The 24,861-nt window shown below is 35.7% G+C and overlaps 3 protein-coding genes across 4 annotated transcripts; 1 reads left to right on the forward strand and 2 right to left on the reverse strand.

Annotated features, from left to right (window-relative positions):
• Positions 1–2,222: 2,222 nt before the first annotated feature.
• Positions 2,223–6,195, reverse strand: LOC130741150 (plant UBX domain-containing protein 8). 2 transcript variants are annotated; one of them, XM_057593958.1, is made up of 11 exons: positions 5,907–6,195; positions 5,334–5,404; positions 4,671–5,241; positions 4,499–4,586; positions 4,214–4,328; positions 3,888–4,098; positions 3,574–3,774; positions 3,358–3,489; positions 2,679–2,822; positions 2,541–2,597; positions 2,223–2,443 (listed from the first exon to the last, which is right to left on the reverse strand). In XM_057593958.1, exons 1-11 carry the CDS (start codon positions 5,994–5,996, stop codon positions 2,336–2,338), a joined length of 1,788 nt encoding a protein of 595 aa, XP_057449941.1. In that variant the 5' UTR covers positions 5,997–6,195; the 3' UTR covers positions 2,223–2,335. The 2 variants fall into 2 exon arrangements, with proteins under 2 accessions (XP_057449941.1, XP_057449940.1); XM_057593957.1 differs by having other exon boundaries at positions 4,214–4,332; positions 4,503–4,586; positions 5,907–6,193.
• Positions 6,196–12,399: 6,204 nt separating this feature from the next.
• Positions 12,400–15,876, forward strand: LOC130741151 (cytochrome P450 87A3). The gene is made up of 9 exons (XM_057593959.1): positions 12,400–12,784; positions 13,090–13,411; positions 13,528–13,677; positions 14,097–14,348; positions 14,477–14,566; positions 14,651–14,729; positions 14,955–15,061; positions 15,224–15,351; positions 15,454–15,876. The coding sequence occupies exons 1-9, from the start codon at positions 12,591–12,593 to the stop codon at positions 15,578–15,580; spliced, it is 1,449 nt and encodes a 482-aa protein (XP_057449942.1). The 5' UTR covers positions 12,400–12,590; the 3' UTR covers positions 15,581–15,876.
• Positions 15,877–15,909: 33 nt separating this feature from the next.
• LOC130741152 (protein HAPLESS 2) lies at positions 15,910–23,737 on the reverse strand. Its single transcript, XM_057593961.1, has 18 exons — positions 23,389–23,737; positions 23,172–23,315; positions 22,879–22,967; positions 22,732–22,771; positions 22,564–22,621; positions 22,416–22,476; positions 22,189–22,267; positions 21,776–21,910; positions 20,623–20,817; positions 20,136–20,216; positions 19,956–20,056; positions 19,168–19,285; positions 18,354–18,386; positions 18,146–18,239; positions 17,951–18,039; positions 17,183–17,298; positions 16,624–16,724; positions 15,910–16,538 (listed from the first exon to the last, which is right to left on the reverse strand). The coding sequence occupies exons 1-18, from the start codon at positions 23,575–23,577 to the stop codon at positions 16,057–16,059; spliced, it is 2,205 nt and encodes a 734-aa protein (XP_057449944.1). The 5' UTR covers positions 23,578–23,737; the 3' UTR covers positions 15,910–16,056.
• Between the last annotated feature and the right edge of the window lie 1,124 nt (positions 23,738–24,861).

Here is a 24,861-nt window from a genome sequence, read left to right on the forward strand (position 1 = left end):
GTTTTCTCCTAAATATGAAAGTCTCTTGATGGAAGAACAAAGAAAGAGAAGCTTCCAATCCGTTAGACTAGTCAGAGGATGGAGATAATCTCTTAAGTAATTCACTAATTCTGCACCGGTTATATTAATAAGTAGTTAACACTTTAATCTCACTTACACTTAAAAGAGAAAATGGAAAAATTAGAGATATGATAAACAATAAGATAGGAAAATAAGAGAGATGAGAAGAAAAAAAATAGAAATAAAAGAAAAAAAATTGAGTGTGGACGAATCAAAACCGTAATTATATAAAGTAAAACCTTAGTTTAGAGTTTCCTTTTTTTTTCTTCGGAAAGTTAACAACAAAGTAAAGAAAATTAAGGAACGCCTAAGCGATTCTTATGCACAAAACTCGAACCCAAGACTTTGCTTAATTATTTTTTAAAATTAAAGTCTGCAAAAGTGGGGACAAGTGTCCCCTTTAATCTTATATTACCCTTAAATAATTACTTTGGATAGTTAAGCATGCATTTTAAAAATCTTTTTCATTAAACATGTGGGTTCTTGGCTTGCAAGTGGAAGCTACACTGCTAGGGTAGCCGCTGGTACGCTGCCGAGTCTGAGCTTTGGAAGGTATCCAACAACCTTCAACCTCGGACACCCTCACCCTCCCCCTCCCCTTCAACACGTTATTCTTCTTCATGTATGTCTCACTTGTGTAGCTTACGAAGGGTGATTCTCAATAAAATATCTTAGAATAAAATAAAATCACGAACCTTAAAATCATTTTGTTGTAATCCTAGACTGGCGGGTGCATTATAAATAGGGTTAAAAACTATAACTGTCCCTGAACTTTGAGCGAGTTTTGAAAACCGTCCCTCGCCGGAAAATTATCTGAGAACCATCCTCAAACTTTCAAAAACAAATTTGACCCGTCCCTCCGGCAGCCTTGTCTCCGGCCAACGCTGACTTGTCCTTCCACGTCAATTAATGAGATCTGACGTGGATTTTATTTTATTTTTGAATAATTTATATTTCCTAATTATTATTACTAATTAATCATTTAACCCTAATATAAACCTAAATCTCCAAATTATCCCTGAGTCCCCATCATCTTCTTCTTCTTCTTCATCATGTCTTCATTTCCTCCAACATCCCCCAAACACGCCACCACCCCCAACCCTAACCACATCGCACCGCCGCCGCAACCACACCGCGCCGCCACCCCCAACCCTAGCCCATACCGCGCCTCCACCACCAACAAACCTCAAAACGCCGACCTAGAAAGAAGGGGGTTAGGGGGTTTGGCTGGGTTTGAAGAGAAAGAGGGGGATTTGGCTGGGTTTGAAGAAAAAGAGGGAGATTTGACTTCAGATGTGAACAACGGTGGAGGAGCAACCGAGTTTGGTTTCAGATCTGAACTACCTTCTTCTTCTTCTTCTTCTAGAGTTGAGTTTTTTGCTTGTCTGATCTGAGGAGGTTTGGGATGGTGGCTCTCTATGGTTATGCAACGGTTGAGGTTTTGGGGTTGTTGAATCTGTATCTGTGTCTGCGTTCTGTTATCAATTTTCTCACTGCCACCACTTGACACCGGGAATTTGTGAAGCAGATCTCTCGGGTACTTCTCCATCTTCATTCACACACGCAGATTCTCCATCAAAACATGGCAAGCTAGCTAGACGCATGTGCAGGTGGTGACAAATGATGATTGTGATGATGATTCAAATCAACAAAACCCATGAAACAAAACATGCTCTTTCATCCAATAACACCCAGAATAAATCGTTCAGGTTGGTGAAAAAGAACACCATTGAAATTGCGTGGAAAAAAATTGAAAATTAATAGAATTCTGAAAGAAAAAATAAATCCTTGTTCCGGTAATTCATGAAACCTATAAAAAAATTTCACAGATCAGTGGCAAACATAAAAATTTCACATAATAATGAAGAAGATAATGATTTCTGTACCACTGCTATATTCACGATGAAGAGATTATTTTGAAATAAATGATGATGTTTTTTTTAAGAAATATTTATTATTTAAAAAAAATACACGTAGGACCCTCATTAACTGATGTGGACAGACACGTAAGCGGTTGCCGGACCTAAGACTGCAGGAGGGACGGGTCAAATTTGTTTTTGAAAGTCTGAGGATGGTTCTCAGATAATTTTCCGGCGAGGGACGGTTTTCAAAACTCGCTCAAAGTTCAGGGACGATTATAGTTTTTAACCCTTATAAATATCTTTACCCAAACAACACAAACCAGGTGGAAATTCCATATCATCATGTGTAAGGATCCATAATTTAATAACTAAAAGCTTCAATTAATGGTTTTCCAGAAATATGCTTCAGGGCATTAGACTAACTCCAAAAACAAGGCTTCTTGCTTGTTGGTTAGGCCAAGCTCTTCCAGTATCGATGCACTTTCTTCATTACCAAAAGCACGCCTAGGATAAGGTCTCACCTGTCCCAATAACAAACGAGTGATCGCAATGTCAATGAGAATATATGCCAAGGGTAGGAATTATTAGAAAAACTGAAATCCAACGAGGTCTACTCACCAGTCTGTAACTTCCAGGTTTCACCACCCTAGCAATATCTATGAAGTCGAAAAGAGACTGAAAAATCCCAGAGTCAAGTTTAGCAGAAATATTCACGAAACAAGAGGTAAACACAATTTCTATCAGGTCCTTCTCTACCTGTAGCTTATCAGATCTAAGGAATCGGCGTCCGCGGCGGCTACCATCTGGCATTCTTACTAGCAAGGTAACAGCATTCTCATCAGTAGAGGATGGTTCGGATGGTAGGGAAGCTTCTTTTGCTGCCAACTGTGTTTCCAATTCCTGACACAGAATTATTACACAAAATGTAAGATTACAATGTACTTGGACATAGTGTGTATTTGAAAACTGAGTAGGCTTCCACATAGGGAGAAGCTACTATAAGTAGCTTTTGTGATGAGAGAAATGATTATGACTTTATGAGAGAATTAGAAGAACGACCAAACATGCTAATAGTTCTCTTTTGAGGAAAGCAAAGATTCAGTTAGGTTCTGCAAAAGGAAGTACATACGTACATAATAAGGATACAAATCAAGAAAAAAAGCAAGACATTGGAAGCATGAAAAAATATCCGGGGGTGTGTGTTAGTGGAACCCATCCCCGGAAACCTGTAACAACTGTTTACTTAGTAATAGCTGCTCTCCTACCCTCCAAGAAATGCATGAGAATGGAATATAAAATAAAATTGAAATGTATGGCAACTGTCTGTCGTTACCGTATCGTCTCTACTTATATAAATAAAATTGGATAAAAAAGGCACTGTCAGCTCAAAGCAAGTAAAATTTGAAAACAATGCAATTAGTTACAAATGCATTACCTGCTCTTCCTGTAATTTCCTGCGAGCTTCTTCCTCTCTCCGCTTTTCTTCTTCACGAGCAGCCTCGGCTTCTTCGATGGCTTTCAATTCTTTTTCTCTATCTGCTTGTAGTGATGCAAGATATTCATCATCCTGCATTAAATAAATATAAGAAACAATAGCAGCTGTTAGGTAAGGCCATCTCCTACAACCTACAATCCACATTTCCGACCATACCTGTTGTTCCCTTATTAAACGCTGAGCTGTCAATGATGGCGAAGGTGGACGAGGCATTGGCCGAGGATAAATACCCCTGTTCTGCATGAACTCATGTGGTGCAAAAGCATAGGGATACTGACGCCCTTCGGGGATTCCACCAAACATTGCTGCCTCAAGCATAACTGCTTCATCATGCTCCTCAGAAGAAATGCCACCCCACTGCAATTTCATTTAAGTACGACATGGAAATAGGAGGAATGAACACTGAGATGCAGTGGCAAACCAGAAACATAATTTCTTTATGAAAACTGATTAACTGAAGGACTAATCACCTCATCAGTGGGGAAGGAATCGTCATTTTGCTGAGGAAGATTGCTGTCATCCTGCTGAACAGCTGCTGGTGGTGTACTGGCCTCAATGACTTCATCATTATTGGCTGACCTTGACGAGCCCAAAGTTGTTCGCCTAGACCTGTTCCTAACCAGAGGTTGCTCTTCTAAGTCTTCACCTTCATCTTGGAAGGATGAGCTTCCTGTCTGCAGTCTAGAATAACCATATTGTCCCTTTCAGATTCAACCACCAAAAGGGAAAAATGCAGTATCCTATACAGACCATGTAGTAGAGCGCAAGAACAAAAACAAGCTTAAAGAGAATATACCTTTCATTTGATGTCATTTCCTGTAGTTCAACTTCAGATGACTTAGATGGCCCTGTTGATGCTCCAACATCCCCATCCTCCCCTCCTTGCTTGCGCAATGCTTTCTCTTGCTCAGCTGTCTGGATTCATTTAATGTTAAAAGGGGTTAAGGTTCAAAATTTCCATTATTAGTGAAAAACAAAGTGGAAGCACCATCTGTCCTGGTGAGAATGCATTTAAAACGACAGGTTCAAGGCACAGTAACATAAAGGAATAAGAAAAATGAATAACTAAATAAATATTAACGTGCCTTCAGAGACAGTGAAACTGCATGGGCAAGCTCAGGATCTTCCAAATCTGATTGCATTGACTGAGGCCCCGCTTCACTTAAATCCTACACCAGGTGAGATATAAATACTAAGGCAAGACCATCATTCAGAATACCAGAGCATGAGAATCCATAAAAAAATAAACATACAGTTTGTCTGCCAAGGCTAGAAGCTTCCCGTCTAGAAGCCTCAATTGCTGCGCGGATCATTTCTTCTTCTATGTCATTGCTATAATCTGGCAAATTCTCAAACCTAGGAGCACTGGGCATAGCACTTTGGTCACGTGAAGTATCACCCAAGATATTGTGTTGCTCATCCTGATGTGCAGTCCGGGTAGTTAGTGTGTCGTCATCATCTTCATCATCAAGTCTGATAATCCCCTGAATATCGGGACCATTTGCTTGAACACTTCCAGTGACATCTTCGATAGTTGGACTCGGATCATGGCTACCTTGAGGTGCAGATTGACTGCCATCCTTAACCTCTATAGGAATCTCTCTCACCTCTCTCGGAAGGGTAACAAACGGTGCTTGGGTTGTTGGATCAAGATGAGAATCAAATATACTTCTCCCAAGTGTTGGATCGAGAAGAGAAAAGGGATTAGTTCTAGCAGAAGATAAAAGAGGCAGAGGTCCGCGAAGTTCATCAGCATGAAGCTCATCATCTATATCCATGAAATCATCTTGCAGAGCAGCAGCAACAGCAGAGGTATTATGCACACTGGACACGAACGAACGAATCAAGATATCAAGATCACACAATCACAAACTAACAACCTAATTAGATTTCACAAGCTCACTGATCTAGTATACCTGGTAGATAAACCTCTGTCTCCTTCACTAAAATGCGCATTGACAGCTTCATTAAGATTACCCCCATGCTCCTGACAAGAAACAACATTAAATCAACCACCAGACACCATATACAACTTTTATGAGATAGTAATAATGTGCAGACAATTTCGATGTTAAAATCGCACGCAGCATTGAAAATATGAGGGGATCTCACATGTCTAAAATTCTAAGCAACCTCATGTGTAACAATATGAGGTCAATGGTAGTAGGTACATCATCTAATCTAAGGTCATAATACAATCTAACCCTTAGATACTTTTTTCCTAAAAAATAGGAGTACATCCTATATAAGCAAAGACAAGATTTATATTATAATCGAACCCGTTGATTAGGGTTGGGAAAGAGAAGCATGAAATTAGAAGACAATGAAGAAGCGATAAGCAAGATAAATGCGTGGGTGAAGTGGAGTAACTAAGCAATTAAGGAAAGAAAAACCTAGGGTATTAGGTATTAATCAGTTGAATAATCATCCATACATCTATCGCTTGCAATTGAAATAGTAAAGAGATGAATTGATCGAGAAAAGAGAACCTGGAGCTTCTGGAGTGCGATTGGTTGAGATAAGCCGGTGATGTTGATGAAGGTGTCAATTGCTTCCTGATTAGGCATCGCCATTGACATCGGAATTCAATTGAATTGTGTTGTATCGAATACAAAATCAATTCAGAGATATTTTCAGGGAGAAGAACAACAAGGGATGTGTAGTTTTGTTTTGGGGTTGAAGAGAGAAAGAGATATTTAGCTTTGTTTGTTTTCTGGGTTTGCGTAGAGAAAAAGAATACACGAACGAAGGACGGTTGGTTGGTTGGTTGGTTGGGTTGGATTGAACAGAAACTGAAACTGGACTCTTCCAACAAGTAAAGCCCTACTTCTACTGGACTTCCAAATATTCTATACTTGGACACTCCCAACAAGTTATAGTCCCAAATCCCAATTTCCACTTTGCAATCTCCCTTCCCTAATTTTTTTTTTCAATTATATTTCATGATAACATATCATAATAAAAATATTATTGTTCATAAAATAAAATTAGATAATTATTAAAAGACTTTTTTAATGGTTTGAGACTTTTTTTTTTTACAAGGAGGGCTAAGCCCAAAAACGAAAGGAAACTATACTAAGATAGAGCGAGGGAGAGTGACTCTCATCCGATCAAACAACAAGAGGTTCAAGCAACTAGGAGGAGGAGACTCAAAGCAGTGCAACCCCAAACCCAAGCCATGAGAAACACTTGCAAGGCAATCAGCAACTTGGTTCGCCTCACGCCAGACATGAATACAGACGACATCCCAATCTCTAGCCAAACAAACACGAATGGTTTGAGACTTTGAACCTAGTGTTTTTATCTAAATAGATTTTTGAAAAAATCTCTAACTTGTTTATTTATTAAGTTGGTTATACCTAATATGGATTAGGTTATAGATCTATGATTTATGATTTATGTGGGCAGTTAGACGTACTTTCATCCTCACTTATAGTATCATGTTTGAGAAATTTATCATATCATTATCTAATTTATAGAATATTTTAATAAGATTAAATAAGAAATATCTCTCTCACGTCTTTTGAATGTGATTGTAAAAATCATCTCTCTTACATCTTTGAACTGTGATTGTGTAGAAATATTATAAACGAGTAAAATTCATCCGAAGTTTTCTTCATAAAAAACATTCATTTATACTATAAGTGTATGTAAATAAAACTCATAATTTTTCCATGTGAGATAAATGCAAGTGTTAAAAGTTCTATGCGTGTTATTTAAGAGAAAATAGGAGATGCACCGACAGTGTAAACTTGTTTTACACATGCACCCAATTGATTTCCGCCACATCAGCGATTTATTAATTTACTAATTAAAATTAAAAAGATTTGTAACTACTTAGTCTTATGTGGCATAATGTGATTGGACGTTAGTGTAAAACTTCTTTACAATGACAGTGCATATCCATTAATCTCGTTATTTAATTGGTATTTACTAAAAAAATTTTTGGTCAAATAGTACTATTTAGATCCTAAGTCCTAACTATCATCCCTTAATTTTTTTCTCTACAAGTTCTGTGTTGATTCGGCTGATGGACCAAAAGAAAATAATCCAAGTAGAGCTACTAGCCCTTAAGCGGATCTATTATTTTGTTGGGTTGATACATTTGCTTAGTCCATCCTTAAAAAAAAAAAAACCGTTGGCCTAGAAGCAAATTGTTATTAAAAAAAACTGTAAATGTTCATAAAATTAAAAAAGGAGAAAATAAAAAGTAAATGAACATTTTAACACATTTTAATCTAATTATTAAATCGAGATATCGTAAACAAAAAAAAGAACTTTATTTTTAGTTGAATATTTGTGTTAATGAGTTGTTGAGTTACCATAGTCCTATGTACGAAAAAAAAATATTATCATAGTACTAAGTGTACCAATAATATTTAAGATAAATAAATAAATATGAAATTCTTAACTCACTTATTTTGAATGTCATTAGTCCATATAAAATTAGGATCATTCAATCTAAACTTTACTTAGGGCCATGTGTTAAAACCTTAATGTAAAAGATATAAAAAAAATTCATTAGTATGTTTGAATCACCTTATTTTTTCTTGTAGTTATTTTTTGAAAACAAATTAAAAGCTACTCATGCAGGTCATTTTCAAACTCGCTATAGATGTCGCAGGCTACTACTGCTGGGAGGGTGGTCACGTACATAGGTAAGGTGGTTCCACCCTCGTTGAACGTCGTCAAAGTGAACTTTGACACTGCCTAAGGGACTCTAACGAGGTTGGTTTGGCTTAGGCACGGGATGGTGAAAGTCTTTCTTTGGTTGTCGGCTGTGGTTCACTGGTTCATGCTTCTTCTCCTCTCTTGGCGGAGACGTTCCGTTGAGCTCCCTTTAATTCAGTTCAGTATTATGTGACTCTAGTATTTTAGTGTCTTATTTTGATTTCTTTACTTTATCTTTTGTTAAAAGGTTGGGCAACAAGACAACTCATTTTGTTTCAAAGTTGGCTTCTAGTTCCCTTGACACCATCTGAGCGGAGAATGTTCCCTCAAGTTTAGTTGTTTTTAAAAAAAATGATGTATTGGATGTAGGCCCTATCATTTCCATTTATTAGCGGATGTATTCTCTTTAATTATATGAATGAAGTACTTTCCATAAAAAAAAAGGTTCGGGACTTACTATTTGAGCAAAGTGTGATGAAAAATAATTTTTTCTCATTTGAAGTCATTCTATTTTTAACCAAACTTATCAAATTAATCAAACCTTTAATCATATAGATAAATAGCAACTATTTTCCGATGTAGAAAAAAAAAAAGATAAATAGCAACATCATATGCAGTTCAAGCCTAGCTTCAGCTTAATTAACGTGTAACCATCAATCAAGTCACAGTTTCTTAAGGAGCTAAAAGCGAATTACAACAACGACAACATCAAGTTTTCTTTATTTAATATTTAATACTTGTCCGTATTTCACTTCAGAAGGTCCTTGTTTGCAGTTTGCACTAGTCTTGAGCGACAAGCCGGTAAGCTCGAAACTTTTGGTAATTGTTATGGGTAATGTTTCATCCACACCTCTCTTTTAAGGTGGAGAGGTGGAATGATGAAAGAGATAGGGAGAAAAGAAAAAGTAAGAGAGAGAAAATATGAGATGTGATAGATGATAAGATGAGAGAGATAGAAATAAAAAAAAGGTGAAAATTGAGTGTTTAAAATATGAGGTGTGTATATATCATTACTCGTCGGAATATATAAAACAATAATAATCTATAATCAATAATCAATAATATTAGACATACTTTATATGAATTTTTTTATGTAAAAAACGAAAATCTTTACTGAAATCTACAAATATTTGGAGGGGTCATACTAGGAGTTGTAATAGTAAATCTACAAAAATTTGTAGGTCAGATTAAGAATAAACAAAGTGTTTCATGTAAAATTCATATGCTTACAGAAAAAAATGTAAAATTCATATAATTGGTAAAAAAATTAAAATCGTGGGAAGTCTTTAGACGCCCTTGCGATTAATTATGACTCATATTCAAATGTTCCAATTGGACACTTGAAATGGAATCTAAACCATATGATGTTTTTTTTTTTTAAATACTAGTTGTTAGTAATGTTAGTAAATTAGTTTCTTAACCAATGTTTGAATCATGATCCCTTACGCTTCATTTCTCCAACCTTTATATTAGTAAATTAGTTCATTTACTAGAGTTTGAATTTAATTAGATCATTTCAAACCTATTCTTGCAGTAAATTTATGATATTCATCGACCGAAGTATATGTTGTTGCTGTTTTTATTACAAAGGAACCAAATGATGTCACAGGTTTCTAAATAAAGTAATGTTCCACACAAGTTCCCGGAAATCAAAGTGATAATTTAAGTGTTTTGGGGAAAAAAAGACCAAGTTGAGAGGATTGTCGCCCATGAAGAGATGCTTACATAAAAATAGTTGGGAAGGAGTAGCTTTACACCATTTTCAAGCGACACAATCTGTAATTAGACGCAATCAATTATTTCTTTGTACAATGTATTTTACATAGTAGAAATTTGGACATTCTACATTTTCTTCTATAGCTTTTACTTTTTTTTTTGGTAGAAATTTCTACAATGTATTTTACATAGTAGAAATTTGGATATTCTACTTTTTTTGGTAGAAATGTCTGAATACACAATATAAAACTAGAGAAAAAGTTTGATACAACTAAACTTAAGGTAGAGAGTAGTAAAAGTTGGGAAGTAGATTTTTTTTTGAACGTCTATGAGAAGTAGATTATGTATACCATAATTTTGATAATTATATTTAAAAATCTATTAGCACTCGTATGAGTCGATGTTAATGCTCACTTGAAAATCTTCTTAGATGAAAGTCTATCCATGTTATACTCATGTCCAAAACACAATATATCCATTTGGATCAAGCCTAGTGAATACTTTTTTTGAATTATTATATTCCTTTAAACATATTGATAAACCCTGCATCATCAAATCCTGAGTCAACTATATTCAGCAATAGAGAATATGGAGAAGGATATCTCTATGAAATGGACCAACTGCATATGGGTACCCACCACAAGATTTTGTGCATTTTGCATTCAAACATGTCGGACCCAACCCCTAACTCCATCCATTTCCCACAAAACATTAGAATTTCCTATGTGATTAGAAAAACATACACTTGCTAATAATAAAGGGGAGGAAATCGTGAGAGATTGAGAAGAGAATAAAAGAAACCTTTACATGACTGAATAACCTCTGAACTATACTAAAAATGATAAAATAAGTTGTGAATAAGGATTAAAAATGGGGTTGTTTGATCTGTCATTTTGACGTTCCTCCTGAACAGTAGCTTTTCATGTTATTTTAAAGTTGTTAAGCAATTTATGTCATCCTCTTGAAGACTACCCGATCAACCCATTTTAATATTTGAAGTGATCAAATTATAGCTAGGTATGGACTTACTATTTAAATACCACTAAAAAAAGAAAAGGGCAATGTATCAATGATAATTAGATGATTCGATTTTTTAGTTTTGGTATGTAATTGAGTTGTCAGTGATATCATATTAAATGGTATCTTGTTTGTTAGTAGGTACATGTAAAATTCTAAATAAAATAAAATGTGCAAGCATCTATTACATCAGGGATTTTAGTTAACAAGTGTGTCCAAGGAAATAACTAATAGAGCATTCAAATACCTCGCCAGTGCATTACACTATGTACTATCCTAGCAGTGAGGTCAGCTTGGATATCTTGGTAGTTCCCAACTCAAAATCACAAAACCTTATGCTACATATCTGTGAGGGTTTTAAATTGCTGTCAGCAATCACAATTATGGACACCATGTAACGGATTTTGTAATCTGTCTCAGTATCGTGACTGCAATTGCAGCCGCATTCACTCGCTTTGTTCGTAATTTCGCAACCCAGCTGCAACCACAACTTCAAAGCCCTATGTGATTGACTAGATAATTTGTACACTGTGTCTGCTCATACTATCACTTGCTTTTGTTATCTACAGAACTTAACTAGCCAGTATTCAGGTGACATCTAATTCAAATTTAAGATAATTAAAAAGGAAAATGGTGGTTATAATTCACATTGACCTACCTATATCATGGTAATTGCTGCAATGTGGCCAAGTACGTGGCTCAATGGGCAAATGGGTGGTGCTCAATAAGTAAAACTCATCTACAAGATGAAATAGCTATATTAGGTTTTGTCAAGTCTTTTGACCTAGCTAGATTAATTAGTACTAGCTGCTGTTTATTTTGTCACAAATAAACAAACATAAGCCACATATAGTTGCATGCACTTCTAGCTCGAGAATCCTCCAATGGGCAATAAGAGTCACTCATGACGTTTATCTTGAGATTTAAGACATTTTAGTTAGGATCATAAGATTATCCATCTGGTGTCAGATGAAAAAGATCTATCAAAAGATCTTGCTCCGCATAAAATGCAGGAACCAAAAAGTATATATGTATGTATCAACATAAAACAGGTTGAGAATTTAGCATAGATATTGGAAAGATTTCAAGTTGACAATGCATTACAAGTAGTTTAGGACTTGGGCATTTAATGATCTAAGAGGACCTTGGAAAATTTATTTGAGGTCAGACAGATTCTATTGAACCTCATCTAACTCATCAAATCTAGGCAAATACCCGCAAAATCTCCTAAAAAACTGCCTCGTGCTTCTTCAGTTTGGTATTGTGTGGACTTTTTACCTCAATCAGGATAATGAAGAAGAAAAAAATAATTTATAGTTTCCTTCAAGAAGACGTGGGAAGAGGAAGCATCCAGTGAGATTCATATCAAGCAATGCTCTTGAACTACACATCATACATGACAATAATAAGTGATTTATAGACAGGCAGATATAATTTCAATTATTCTAATCTATCTCCAACTACTAGGACAGCTCTTTTAAACAATCAACTTCACGAATAACTAAAGGAACCCCAAAATTAATAATATTATTTTCTTCAACTGTTTTTAAGAAATGACTTGCCTATTTAAGAACATCTTCTGGGATTCTGAGATACATGCCAGCACTGTCTACTCCTTTCTGCCTCATTCTTCCCTCCTACCCCACTTTAAGCCATTTTTCCTCTCTGGCACACTGAACCTGTCCCTTCCTTTGATTTCTGTCACTACCTGCTTCAGCACCTATATAGTTTTCTCTACTTAAGCCATTCCTTTCATTTTAAAGAGGAAAATGTGGGCACTGTGTCTTGGAGCATTGGTTATCATTGGCATTACACACTGGGTTTATAGATGGAGAAATCCAAGTTGCAAAGGAAAACTACCACCAGGTTCAATGGGTTTGCCACTTCTGGGTGAGAGCCTTCAGTTCTTCTCCCCCAACACTTCTTCTGATATTCCTCCTTTCGTCAAGCAGAGAATGAAAAGGTATAATAGCATCTTTGATGAACTTCTCTTTTCTAATACTCAACTACAGTGAGAAGCTACTCATATAAGTTTATTAAATTGATTTTGAACTTTGGAATCCAAACATACACTAATAACATGTTTGGGTCAACTTATTTTTCTTCCGAATCAATTCTGACACCTAGAAGCTACCCATAATTGATTTTGAACTTTAGAATTCAGGATAGTTCAGTCAGTCTACAAACATGCATTCAGGATAGTTCAATCAGTCTACAAATGCAAGTTTTCATTATTTGTTATCATCATTCATTTTTGTCTTCTTTCAGGTATGGACCAATCTTCAAGACCAATTTGGTTGGAAGACCAGTTGTAGTGTCCACAGACCCGGATCTTAATCACTTCATCTTTCAACAGGAGGGACAAACGTTCCAGAGCTGGTACCCAGATACATTCACAGAGATCTTTGGGAAACAAAACGTGGGATCCTTACATGGGTTTATGTACAAGTACCTTAAGAACTTGGTGCTCAATCTGTTTGGTCCTGAAAGCCTTAAAAAGATGCTCTCAGAGGTTGAACAGTCAACGAGCAGAACATTACAGGAGTGGTCGTGTCAGGACAGTGTTGAGTTAAAGGAAGCAACAGCAGAGGTAAGATTATAACTAACTATCTTGTTTTTATTTCAAAGTTCAAACCCTGTTCACTCCTTGCCTCCTTCTTCCATTGCACGTATGAACCATGGTTTCCTATGTATATTTCCATGCAGATGATATTTGACTTGACTGCAAAGAAACTTATCAGTTATGATTCAACCAAGTCATCAGAAAATTTAAGGGACAGCTTCGTTGCATTTATACAAGGACTAATCTCGTTTCCTCTGGACGTTCCAGGAACAGCTTATCACAAATGTCTCCAGGTAAATCCATTGTCCACTAACACTAATCTTTATGATTTGTGAGTTCTTTCTTTAGAATTTTCGCCATAATGAAGCAACATATTACACCATGACACCATGTTTGCTTCCGTTTCCTCATAATAAATTGACACCCAAGCTACTCACATAAGTTTCCACCATAAATTTATTTTGTCATTGTCTAATAGAATCAATCAACTGTAGAAGAATTTCCAAACTTGGACTTAAAAATTTAGGCCGACCAAAAAAGAAAGAAAAAAAGATTTAATACTAGAGGAATAATCAAAACTACAATCCCCCTGGCTGTGGTTGATTCAGATTCATTGAACATAGTATGGCTCTTTTGAATAGCACAAAGTAGTTTCTTTTGGTGCACAAAATTGTTTTGACAAAACACCATTTGTTGTGATTTCTTTTCTCAGGGTAGGAAAAGGGCAATGGCGATGCTGAAGAACATGTTACAGGAAAGACGGGAAATGCCTAGGAAAGAGCAGAAGGATTTCTTTGACTATGTGATTGAAGAGCTTAAGAAAGAAGGAACAGTCCTCACTGAAGCGATCGCTCTGGACCTCATGTTTGTGCTGCTTTTTGCAAGCTTTGAAACCACTTCTCTGGCGCTGACTTATGCCATGAAATTACTCTCTGACCATCCCTTGGTGCTCAAGCAACTACAAGTACGTCAAAATAATGTAGTATTTTATTTCAAATAAATCCAAATCTTGGAACTATTTTTATGGCTTTCAACACGTCCTCCATTTTGACTTCCACTAAATAAAAGTCCCTCGGTATTGTGCACTTTTAGGAAGAACATGAAGCCATTCTCAAAAGACGTGAAGACCCTAATTCCGGAGTCACGTGGCAAGAATACAAATCAATGACATTAACATTTCAGGTTTGGTTAAATTTCTGGATTAATTTAAAAGAATTCCTACCATTTCTGGGTTAATCTTAATTAAAAGTCCATGACCATTTGCAGGTCATAGCTGAAACCGTGAGACTCGCAAATATAGTTCCAGGAATCTTCCGGAAGGCACTAAGAGACATTAATTTTAAGGGTACGTTTGGTTGCTGATTAGATAAAAATCACTCACATTACATGACAAAAAGAGGTGTTGTTAGCTATGTGATTCACACCAATTATTGGACTATTGGAAAATTTAATTTATACAATAAAATTAATTTGATGGGCTCAAACATTAATTATACAAACTCATACCTTGTGATTTGAGCAATGGAAAAGCACACTGTATTTGACAACAATACTTAATTAATAAGTGCAGGTTATACCATACCAGCAGGTTGGGCAGTGATGGTGTGTCCCCCAGCTGTACACTTGAATCCGGCGAAATATCAGGATCCTCTTGCCTTCAACCCATGGAGGTGGGAGGTGCGTCTAATATTTTGTCATTTTCTTTACCAAGCTTCCCGTCATTTCATACCTGTTTTCAAAGAATCTAAGAAATTAATGTAGTATATTCAAGTGACTTAATTCTAGCCTACCATCATCTCTTCTTTTACAATTTAGTGAGCTGAAAAATAATTCCTACAGGGAGGGGAAGTAAACGGTGCCAGCAAACATTTCATGGCTTTTGGAGGAGGCATGAGATTTTGTGTTGGAACAGACTTCACCAAGGTTCAGATGGCTGTTTTTCTTCATTGCTTGGTAACAAAGCACAGGTAAGATCATTAAATGCCAATGCTATGCGTGTGTGCATCTGTGCTTGAATTTAAATTGAAATTGAAACACAACGTACCTGCTTTAACGTCCGAATATTTTAGGTGGCAACCCATCAAAGGAGGGAATATTGTTCGAACTCCTGGCTTACAATTTCCAAACGGCTTCCACGTTCAGATCACAGAAAAAGATCAAATGAAGCAGGAACCAGAATACACCATTACAAATTAGAAACCAAAACTCAGCAAGAAAGAGTCGTGGTAGAAATATAGACTACACATCTTCTCAGTCATTGGCATTTTCAAGACGCACAATGCAACATACATATTATGGAAGCCAGAGAAGTAACCATAACAGTCTCAATTTTTTTTTTGAAGTCACTCAAATATTGTGCTTTTACCAGAGAAGTAACCATAATGCCTTAACCTTACAAAATGACAGTGAGGGGGAGGAGAAATGAAGGTTTTTTTTACTTTGTAACAAGAGATGTAAATGTGTCAGATTATATCTTTACTATAAAAGTACCTTTCACATCAAAACAATGTTACATTCTACATCCAACTTTAGATAACTTACCTTCCTCAATTCTTGTACTCCCCTACTGTAACAGAAAGGGAGAGTGAAGACTATTAGAAAAGAAAGAAAGAAAAGGGACAAATCTAACTACGGTTCCATGAAGAATGTATAAAGTTGATCTAAAACATTCTCTACTCAGCTTCTGGCTCATACAGCGGAACTTGTTCGTGTCTGTCATAATCTTTTTGCCTTGCTTTATCATGCTTCAGCTTCGTCAGTCTAACTAGTCCCTTTGAAGTGTTCTGTTCCTTGCTGCGTTTGTGATGTGCAGGATTGTGATGAATATGCTGCCCAATATCCATATTCTTTTTATGTTGATGCTTGTGGATTTCTTTCGGAACATGGTGTAAATGATCAAAATAATCAGAGTTCCTTTTAGAATGCTTGTGCTTGTGATCATAACTGGTCTTTCGCTTAAGTTGAGCACCATGGTTAGGGTTCCCACGTTCTTGTCTATGATGTTTGCCGTCCCGAATATGTCTGTGTCCCTTGTCAATTTCGAACTTACGTTGATCCATGATGAACTGTTCATGATCACCAAAGATGTCCTCCCACCAGTCATAAAGAGGATCAAATAGACCTTTCTGGTGCAAAAGCCATAATAACACAAGCACTGCAATTAAAAGAACAGTATGCGTTAATGTGTTTCTGCTGAATTTAAAAATAGTACTATAATATTACACTTATAGAAGTCATACCTGTGGGAAAAATTGCCAAAAATAAGCCAAACATCATAACCCAAGTCAGGCATACATACTGTATGTGGCACTTGAAGTCAAAAAAACCAGAGCATTTTTGTCTGTTCACCCACCCAAACCGAAGGATCGGGAAGGAATTGATTAGATAATCAATGATAAACAAAGGTTATGGTCAAGTAAGACAATACATAGTTACAGATCTTCCAATAGTTTATAATAAAAGACTTAAATCACTAAGAAAACGACCACAGCACAGAAAAAAAACTCACCATTGCATCTTTAGAAAACATGATGAAAATGACGAAGAGATTTGATCCATACCCCAATAAATCAATGATTTCATATAAGCAGACCAACTATTTTGTTTCCTTCAGTTTCTGACTAGAGAGTTTAATAATGGATTTGACAACTAAAATTTAAGTGCATATTTCTGCCTTAGATTAAAGCAACTCTAAATGTGAATCAATTCCATTTTCACGTAAAATGATCCAAAAATCAAAAGAAACCTTGTTTTGAAGTATATTCTACAATTGAAATTGCATAATCTGTGTAATGATACCTGCACGCTTTTCCTGTGATAAATTCTATAAAGCTTGTCCACAGTTTATTCCATATGCTTTCAATTGAATCAAAGAAACCATTTATACTGGTCTCTGGTGGTTGAAAAGGCATCCCCTGCAGTAATAGATGATTTAGGAATCCACATAATCATATGACTTTATGATTATGTCGTCATCGTCACATCAACTATAACTAGCATTAGAAGAAGAGAGGAGAGGAAAGGAGATGAATTTCATATCTGGAGACTGAACCGAGACTCAAGTTATATGGATGGTATATGTTAGTAGGGATTTAAGGAGGATGGTGGACTGATGAGTGGTGGAAAGTGAAGATGTTAAAAAGTATCAACATAATCAACATTTTCCTTTTAGGTGAGACATTTTGCTCCTAATCTAGCTTTATACTTGTCAATAGTCTCATCAGGATTATATTTACACTAGAAGATTCATATTCCTTTCAGGTAAAACCAAATTGATTTTCTAGCTAGAAGTAAGCCACGTCTAGGAATTACAGCAAGTTCCATCCTTATTTTAGAAACTTTTTCTCATAATATGATCAGTTATACTCATAGCTTTTAAGGCGTAACAGATTATACTGCTTTGAATAAGTTCATGTTATAGGAGAATACAATAATAAAAGCTGTTTTCTACCATAAGATGGAATCAGTGACATGGATCAAATGGTACCATTGTTTTCATATCATAGGAGAATAAAGACCTCATAGGAGAACAAAAATAAAAATTCTGGTACTTTAGAAAGAACGAACCTGTGTTCCATTGTCGAGAACAGTTGATGTAGTAGTAAATTGACACTCAGCTCTATCAACTTCACCGTAATCAGAGTCCTTCAATATGGCTTCATTTGAAAGACAAAAAAAAAATTGAAAAGAAAGACAAAATGCAAACATAAATATTTTCCTTTTAACAGGTAACAATGTATTAATCCTAAACTGCAACTTTACCTACACAGAAATATTTTGAAGCTTGATCAGTGTTTGGGTAGATTTTGAATGATCGGGTTGTAATCTCATTTGGTTTCATTATTAAAAATTGCTCCTGAACCATGTTTAAAGAATGATAGTATTAGTAGAAGACAAATGAGATTATAAAACTGGAAGAGTCAAAAAGAAAAAAAATGCTAAAGTTTAACATATGTTTCAGCATCATTACCTCCATCAGAGTGATATTTTTGGAGCAATCAAACTGCAAGACAAGACAATAAAATTACAACTTGTTGGACCCTTTAGAAAATTAGTCACACAAGCTTCAAGTATATGAACAAAATTTTGTTACCTTAATAAAACATAAGTATCTCAATCATGCATCTGTTATTTTCCTTGTCATGTCATGCAGTCAATTTAACTAACTGACGAGATAATTTAACCAAACAGATGTTTTGTTCCTGAACTTTTTTGGTGTGCAAGGAAGAGGTGACATAGTGATCAACTGTTAGTTACCATGCTAATTCAGCAATTTTTTGTTAGCCTAAAAATTATTGTAATTATTTCTTCTGCATAAACAGTCATTATTTATAACAAATTTTAATTCTTTTATTAAATGATTGTATGCCCCAATTTCCTATATTGAACACAATACTACAATGCAATCTTAAGACTCTAAATAAGTATTGTCTTTTATATATTATAAGCACCGCAAATAATATCCATACATTTCTTCCGTATAATTTGAACAAGGCCCTTATATAAACTATGATTACAGGTCAGAGAGTTCGTTCTAAAATTTTAATAGCAATGCCTAGTTTCCTAACAGATCTAATAAGCAAAGACATAAACCAGAGCTCCATTAACACATTTAGTCCTTAATATAATGCATATCAGACATTGAATAGAAAATATCAAATCAAATACATTATCCCAGTGAAAGTAGCACTGCATAACAAAAATAGATGCCATAATGTCCAACATAGAACTTAATATCCTAAGAATGTGAAGAACTTTGAGGGAAAGGTTGAGAAGAAGAATACCGTTAAACCATATGATGCTTCCACCTCACCAGTATTCTTAGTTGTGATTGTAGCAACTCCAAATTGAGTTAGAGCTTCAAATGTAGGGACACTAACACTTAAAATCTTTCCTGGGCTCCTAGAGAAAAGGAAACCATGTCAAACAAAATTTGTAAAGTTTGACTATAAAGACAATTCTGATGGACACTAGCAAATCGAAAGTTATTCCAAGTGCCATTAAAAACAAAACCCGCTGCATTACAGAATAATCTAACATCATATTATAGGGTGTGGTCACTTTGAGAAAACACGTTCTGTTTTTATTTTCTGTTTGGACAAATGATTAAAACAAGTCACATTATTTTCACTTTTTTGTCTTTCAAAGAAAACTTCAGTTAGGTGAACAGGAAACGAAATGAAAATAATGAAATAAAGTGAACAAAACCAGGGTGATAGCCTTTTTGTTACTACTAATGAAAACAGGAAATAAAAATAAAAAAATATTTTCTCAAACCAAACAAGCAATTATGTCCTTTTCCATTTAAGTGAATGACCAGTGTTCAACATCTGAAAACAATTTTTATCAGCCTACAATCTCATTCAAGGTAACAAACAATCTTGCACATCTACTTTTACAAGGAAATATTATAAATTATTAATAACAAAGGTTTTTGTCATTAGTGATAGATACAGTGACTAAAAACAAGTATGGTGATGATCATAGCCATGACAGATCCATTCCCAACATACATATTTATAAGGGATGCCGATGTTTCTGAATAACATCAGTACAAATGAAACAATAATACCTTTGATAAACATACTCTATATCATCAGCACTTAATTCCATTACAAGATTTGTATTAAGAACCTCTGTAATTCCTATGGAGAAAGAAAAACTCCCAGCATTCTGCAGACAAATCAAGTTAAAAATCATTTCTCAAAGAAGACACCATATTAAATAAAATATATAGTTATTTTGACATAACTGGATGCTGGTTTATCCTTTCAAACCTTCCTTCCAAACCATAGAGTGCCACCTGATTCCTACTCATTCGATTCAGGTCAGCCTGTTAAGGAAAATAAAGCTTCTTTCAAATTTCAACAACTATAAGAAAATCTGCATATAAAATTTTGGTCCAAATAAACAATACCATTTGAAATAAGGAAACTTTCTGTTTTTCCATGCAAATATACATAATATATGTATTAAAGTCATTGCATTTCATGTCTTTGAGCACACCCTGTCAGGTGTTCGAGACCGTGAGTTATTCAAAGTCATCCAGTGATCTTTGTTTAACAAATTAAGCTTTTGGGTCAAAGTGGTTCCCATACAGGATATAAAAAAAGTAAACCACTAAAGAAATATTCCACATACCGAAAACACATAGCTGTAAAAGAAAAATATACATATATATACAGCAAAATAGCAAGATAGGGAAATGAGTCAAAAAGAAATCTAGTTGAAGTACCAACCTCCCGAAAGTTCCACAACTGATTATGCAAGCAAGACCAAAAGGGTGAAGAGCAAAAGTTTGGTTGTCGACTGAAAGCTTCATAACTGACACCGATTTTGTTACATTCAATACCATCTAAGGTAAATCTCACTCTCTCAAGCAACATCCACATAGAAATGTTTTTACCCAGATCCTGTGGTTGACCAGGGCCACTCTGTCACAAGAAAAATTTGCAAATATTTGGTTTAAGCTTCTAAAAGTTGTGAATAATGCCAAAAATATGTAAAAGTTCTCCATAGCTGTTTTCTTCTTTAACTACACTAGTAATGCCGGAATTAATGTGTTTGATCTGAATTAAAATGGGGAGAAGGTCATAGCCATAAATAAAGTGACTGGCCTAGGGAGTAGACTAGAGAAGATTGTTGAGAGTTGAGACTATAGGGAGCAAGGCATGCATCAGACTTGCTATATATCAACCTCCTTATAAATTTATAATTATATTCATGCAATATTATTTCTTTCTGCAAGTATTCTTCATTGAATAACCACTAGAAAGTAAATAAACATAATGCGTTCCTAACCGTATAGTTACAATGTTAACACTTAACAACTTAACAATTTCAGAAAGAATGCATCACGAAACCTTCGAGCTTGCCCAACATACAAAATGATCATGGAGAGAAGAAGGCCCTTTCACATAATCTAGAATGCTAAGGAGATTCATAATGCCCTAGATTAAATATCATTCCCTTCAAACTATATCTTGCACACTATTGACTGAAACATGCACTAAATGATATTCTTGTGCCATCAATACAATGTACACAAGGAAGCACAATTGTACTCAAACTTAAAAACAACAGGCATAACCTAGTTTTCAACTCTATCCATATTCAATGACCTCTCAAAATTGATAAATAAATGTGTAATAATCTATTCAATCAATGCATTTAACATGATCATCTCCTCTGGTATTTATAAAACTAACCAGTGCCTTAAAATTGTTTTAATAACATACCAAATTAACAAATTTCCTTAACCTAATTCAACCTCAATTTTCTTTTACTACCACATGCTTTTTTAGCAACATAGGCCAAACGGAAAGATAAATTTTTACTTTGACAACAAAAGCCAAGAGGTATACTTTGGTGAAAGCAGTAAAGCAAGCATACCTGCCTTGGAACAACAAGATAGAAATCCTCAAAAGATGGTATATTCGTATACCCAACAAAATCTCCAAGAAGATTAACCCTCAAAAATTTATCATCAGCTGTCACTGTTCTGTTTTCAGGACCCACAACCACTTCCTGCCGGCAAAATTATGAGTGGACAAAATTCTGTATTAGATAAAAATGTAATAGAAAAGTAAAAGAAATATGTTGTGCTGTATGTGCATACATGCACATACATCTTTTAAGCATTCAAATATAAATAAATAAAATATTAAATTAGTGTTGCTGATCCTAAATTTATTCCAAGTGATAAAAAACCCAGTATCACAAGGCAAAATATAGAAGCTACAGAAAAAGATGAATGACAAATTTAAATCTAAAGTGATTGCATAAGGAAACCAATAATTACATACCGAAATTTTAGTTCCACTTTTGACCTGTATTCGAACACTAAAACCCAATGTTCGCCGCCCAATTCCAAAAACATGAAACCTGAATTGATTTAGATAGAGAAAGAGAGAAGGAAACTTAAGTTGTAACTGGTGTCAAAACAATGTAGTCACTTTAAAAAAATTAAAACAAGACAAAAGTACTCTATAACCAATCAATCACAGTTGGAATGAGAAGGATGGACGCTTACCAATCACCTGGAAAGCGCACACAATGTGCAGTGTTGGCCTTCCCTTTTGTCAATTTGTCAACTAGTTAAACAATTTTGCCAGTATTGTTAGATCGGTGTTTCCTGAGAAGTTAAGAATGCTGACAACAGGCAACAGCAAAGCACTTACAAAAGTTTCCACATGATGAAGGCGTCCGCCGCTGAGGCCCGCAAGGACAACATATTGGCTAAATTGGAGATGGAAACAAAGAAAATAAATGTCAGTCAGAAGTGGAGGGTAATAAAGGGGAATTTTCTTCTTCTTTTTTCAGCAAATCAACATGGTAGAAAAGATCACCTGGGTATTCTCAATGATATGACCATCTTCATCCCGCAGTCTGCAATACAAGTAAGTACCAGAAACTAAGCACTGTAATCAAAATCATTTTAGACTCTAGCTATCCTCTAGTTAAAAAAAATAAAATAGTAATAAAAGATGGCTCGCCTCTCGCATATCTTGACAACATTGGCACCAGCATCTGGCTCGCATTTTCGTGTCTTAACATAATTCTCCTCAGGTTTATAAGGAACATCCTGATAAGAACACACATAAACTCTTACATAAGAAACCAAATTACAACCGTTTTCTTTGCAAATAGAGATCTCCAAAGCCATAATAAAATGATAGATTCCAAAATTATTGTTTACTTTATCACATAATCCAACAACTACAGAGGCAATAGATAGATGCTGTGGGAAATAAGTAGTTGAAAGTTAAAGAAGAGATGATGATCATACTCGTATGTATGTTAACTCGTACAATGCATAAGCAGAAGTTTTGTTAACCGTTATGACAGGTGGAATCCGCAATGTCTGCATTTTGGTGGTGGAATTTTCCTCAACCTCCACCAATTCTGCAATGATCGAAGCCTCTCCTCCACTCTGCGCCGGCACAAATTGAATTCAATATACAAAAATCCATAGCAAAGCATAACATGACAGTAAAATGACTTACCGAGCCACTGGGAACAGCCATGTTGACAACGATTTTGGTAGAGCAATTGAGAGTGTCGTCGGAATCGGAGTTCTTCTCGCATTTCTCAAGCTTTGATTTGGAGATGATTTGAACTCCGGCGACAGCATGAAGCGTAAGAAAGCAATAAACGATGAGTATGATCGGGTTGTTGCAGGAATGCAGTGCCATTTTTGGTGGTTACAGTTTTCAAATTGCTCACAGTCACTGCTTTTCTACTTGAAGAAACAGAATAGTGGCGGTTTGGCGGTTTTTTTTTTAGGTTTGGGAGAAGGGGCCCACGATCACGGGTGCCAGCATGCATTTTCTAAGAAAAAAAAAAGTTGGGGAAAAAATTTATATCGGGTTCGGGTTCGGGTTCGGGTATGAAGCATGAGGCTGAACCCGGATCTTTGGACGAAGGGGAAAGTGAAGCGAACCGTAAGAAGCGGTTATTTCCGAAGGTAGGTGAAGAGGACGAGCATGACCTGCAATGCTGCTGCTGAATGGTGTTGATGAACAGCAACAGAGGAACGGAAATGAAGGGCTTATGCCTTGATGGCGGCATGCTCGAAGAAGCTGAGCTCACTCAGGGTTGCGCGTGCTTTGGGTGATCGCCGTCGCACGTCGAACACTTGTGAGCGGATTTGTAGCGCCCCTTGGACTTGGAGACAGCGAAACGAGAACGGTGTGAGGCGGAGGTGGAGATTAAAAGAATTCATTTTACTTTATTTTCTGCTAATTTTACTTTGAGAAAAAGTTTGATGCACTGACGGTGTAAAGTTTTTTTACAACGTCAACCAATCAGATTTCAAGGATGTGAGAAAATCTCTCTTTTCATTTAATTTCTTTAATTGACATGTCACAACCTTGAAATCTGATTGGTTGACGGTGTAAAAACAACTTTACACCGTCGGTGCATCAAAATTAAACTCTTTTACTTTTGTTGTCATGACAAATAATTTTTGAGTGTAAATTAAAATATAGAAGCCTGAATTAATAGTAATAAGTACTTTAAAAGAATTATGTTAATACCTTGAGAGTAAAAAAAGTTCTTTTCAGATAAAAATATTAGAAGGTGTTAAGAACATAATATGTGATACTTACCACCAAACCAAATGTAAATATCAATTTATATGGGGTTATTCTAGCTTATAGATACATTCCTCATTTTTCATATGGATAAAGTTGAGTAAATGTCTCAAGTTTGAGTCTGAACTGGTGTTGCCCCAAGCTGACGACTCGACTTGCACGAGAAGGATCAACATTTTATTCGGATCGACTCTTAATGTCAAAGACGCACTTCATTATGTAAAGGACTCGGTGTTTGTGGGCATGTGGACTAGTCTTGTCCTTAGCGGGGAGGCTCAACCTCCACTAGGAGGGGTCATCGACCTAGGCGTATCGATTCCTTAGAACATAGGCTGAAACTTTGAGTTAGGTTCAGTTCACTTAAAGGACTAATAGGCAAGATGA

Source organism: Lotus japonicus, chromosome 2, assembly GCF_012489685.1.
Source record: "Lotus japonicus ecotype B-129 chromosome 2, LjGifu_v1.2".
Lineage (NCBI taxonomy): Eukaryota > Viridiplantae > Streptophyta > Magnoliopsida > Fabales > Fabaceae > Lotus > Lotus japonicus.

What these genes read in the sequence shown, in the direction of transcription:
- LOC130741152 (XM_057593961.1), bottom strand. Translation starts at nt 23,577, where the DNA reads ATGGCACTGCATTCCTGCAACAACCCGATCATACTCATCGTTTATTGC. An exon ending in ATCTTGTTGTTCCAAGGCAG is followed by an intron (nt 20,818 to 21,775) that starts GTATGCTTGCTT and finishes TTCTTGTGACAG; the next exon opens with AGTGGCCCTGGTCAACCACA. An exon ending in TTTGGCAATTTTTCCCACAG is followed by an intron (nt 16,539 to 16,623) that starts GTATGACTTCTA and finishes TTTTAATTGCAG; the next exon opens with TGCTTGTGTTATTATGGCTT.
- LOC130741151 (XM_057593959.1), top strand. Translation starts at nt 12,591, where the DNA reads ATGTGGGCACTGTGTCTTGGAGCATTGGTTATCATTGGCATTACACAC. An exon ending in TAAAGGAAGCAACAGCAGAG is followed by an intron (nt 13,412 to 13,527) that starts GTAAGATTATAA and finishes ATTTCCATGCAG; the next exon opens with ATGATATTTGACTTGACTGC. An exon ending in TGGTGCTCAAGCAACTACAA is followed by an intron (nt 14,349 to 14,476) that starts GTACGTCAAAAT and finishes GTGCACTTTTAG; the next exon opens with GAAGAACATGAAGCCATTCT.
- LOC130741150 (XM_057593958.1), bottom strand. Translation starts at nt 5,996, where the DNA reads ATGTCAATGGCGATGCCTAATCAGGAAGCAATTGACACCTTCATCAAC. An exon ending in CTAGCCTTGGCAGACAAACT is followed by an intron (nt 4,587 to 4,670) that starts GTATGTTTATTT and finishes CACCTGGTGTAG; the next exon opens with GATTTAAGTGAAGCGGGGCC. An exon ending in TTAGATCTGATAAGCTACAG is followed by an intron (nt 2,598 to 2,678) that starts GTAGAGAAGGAC and finishes GGGATTTTTCAG; the next exon opens with TCTCTTTTCGACTTCATAGA.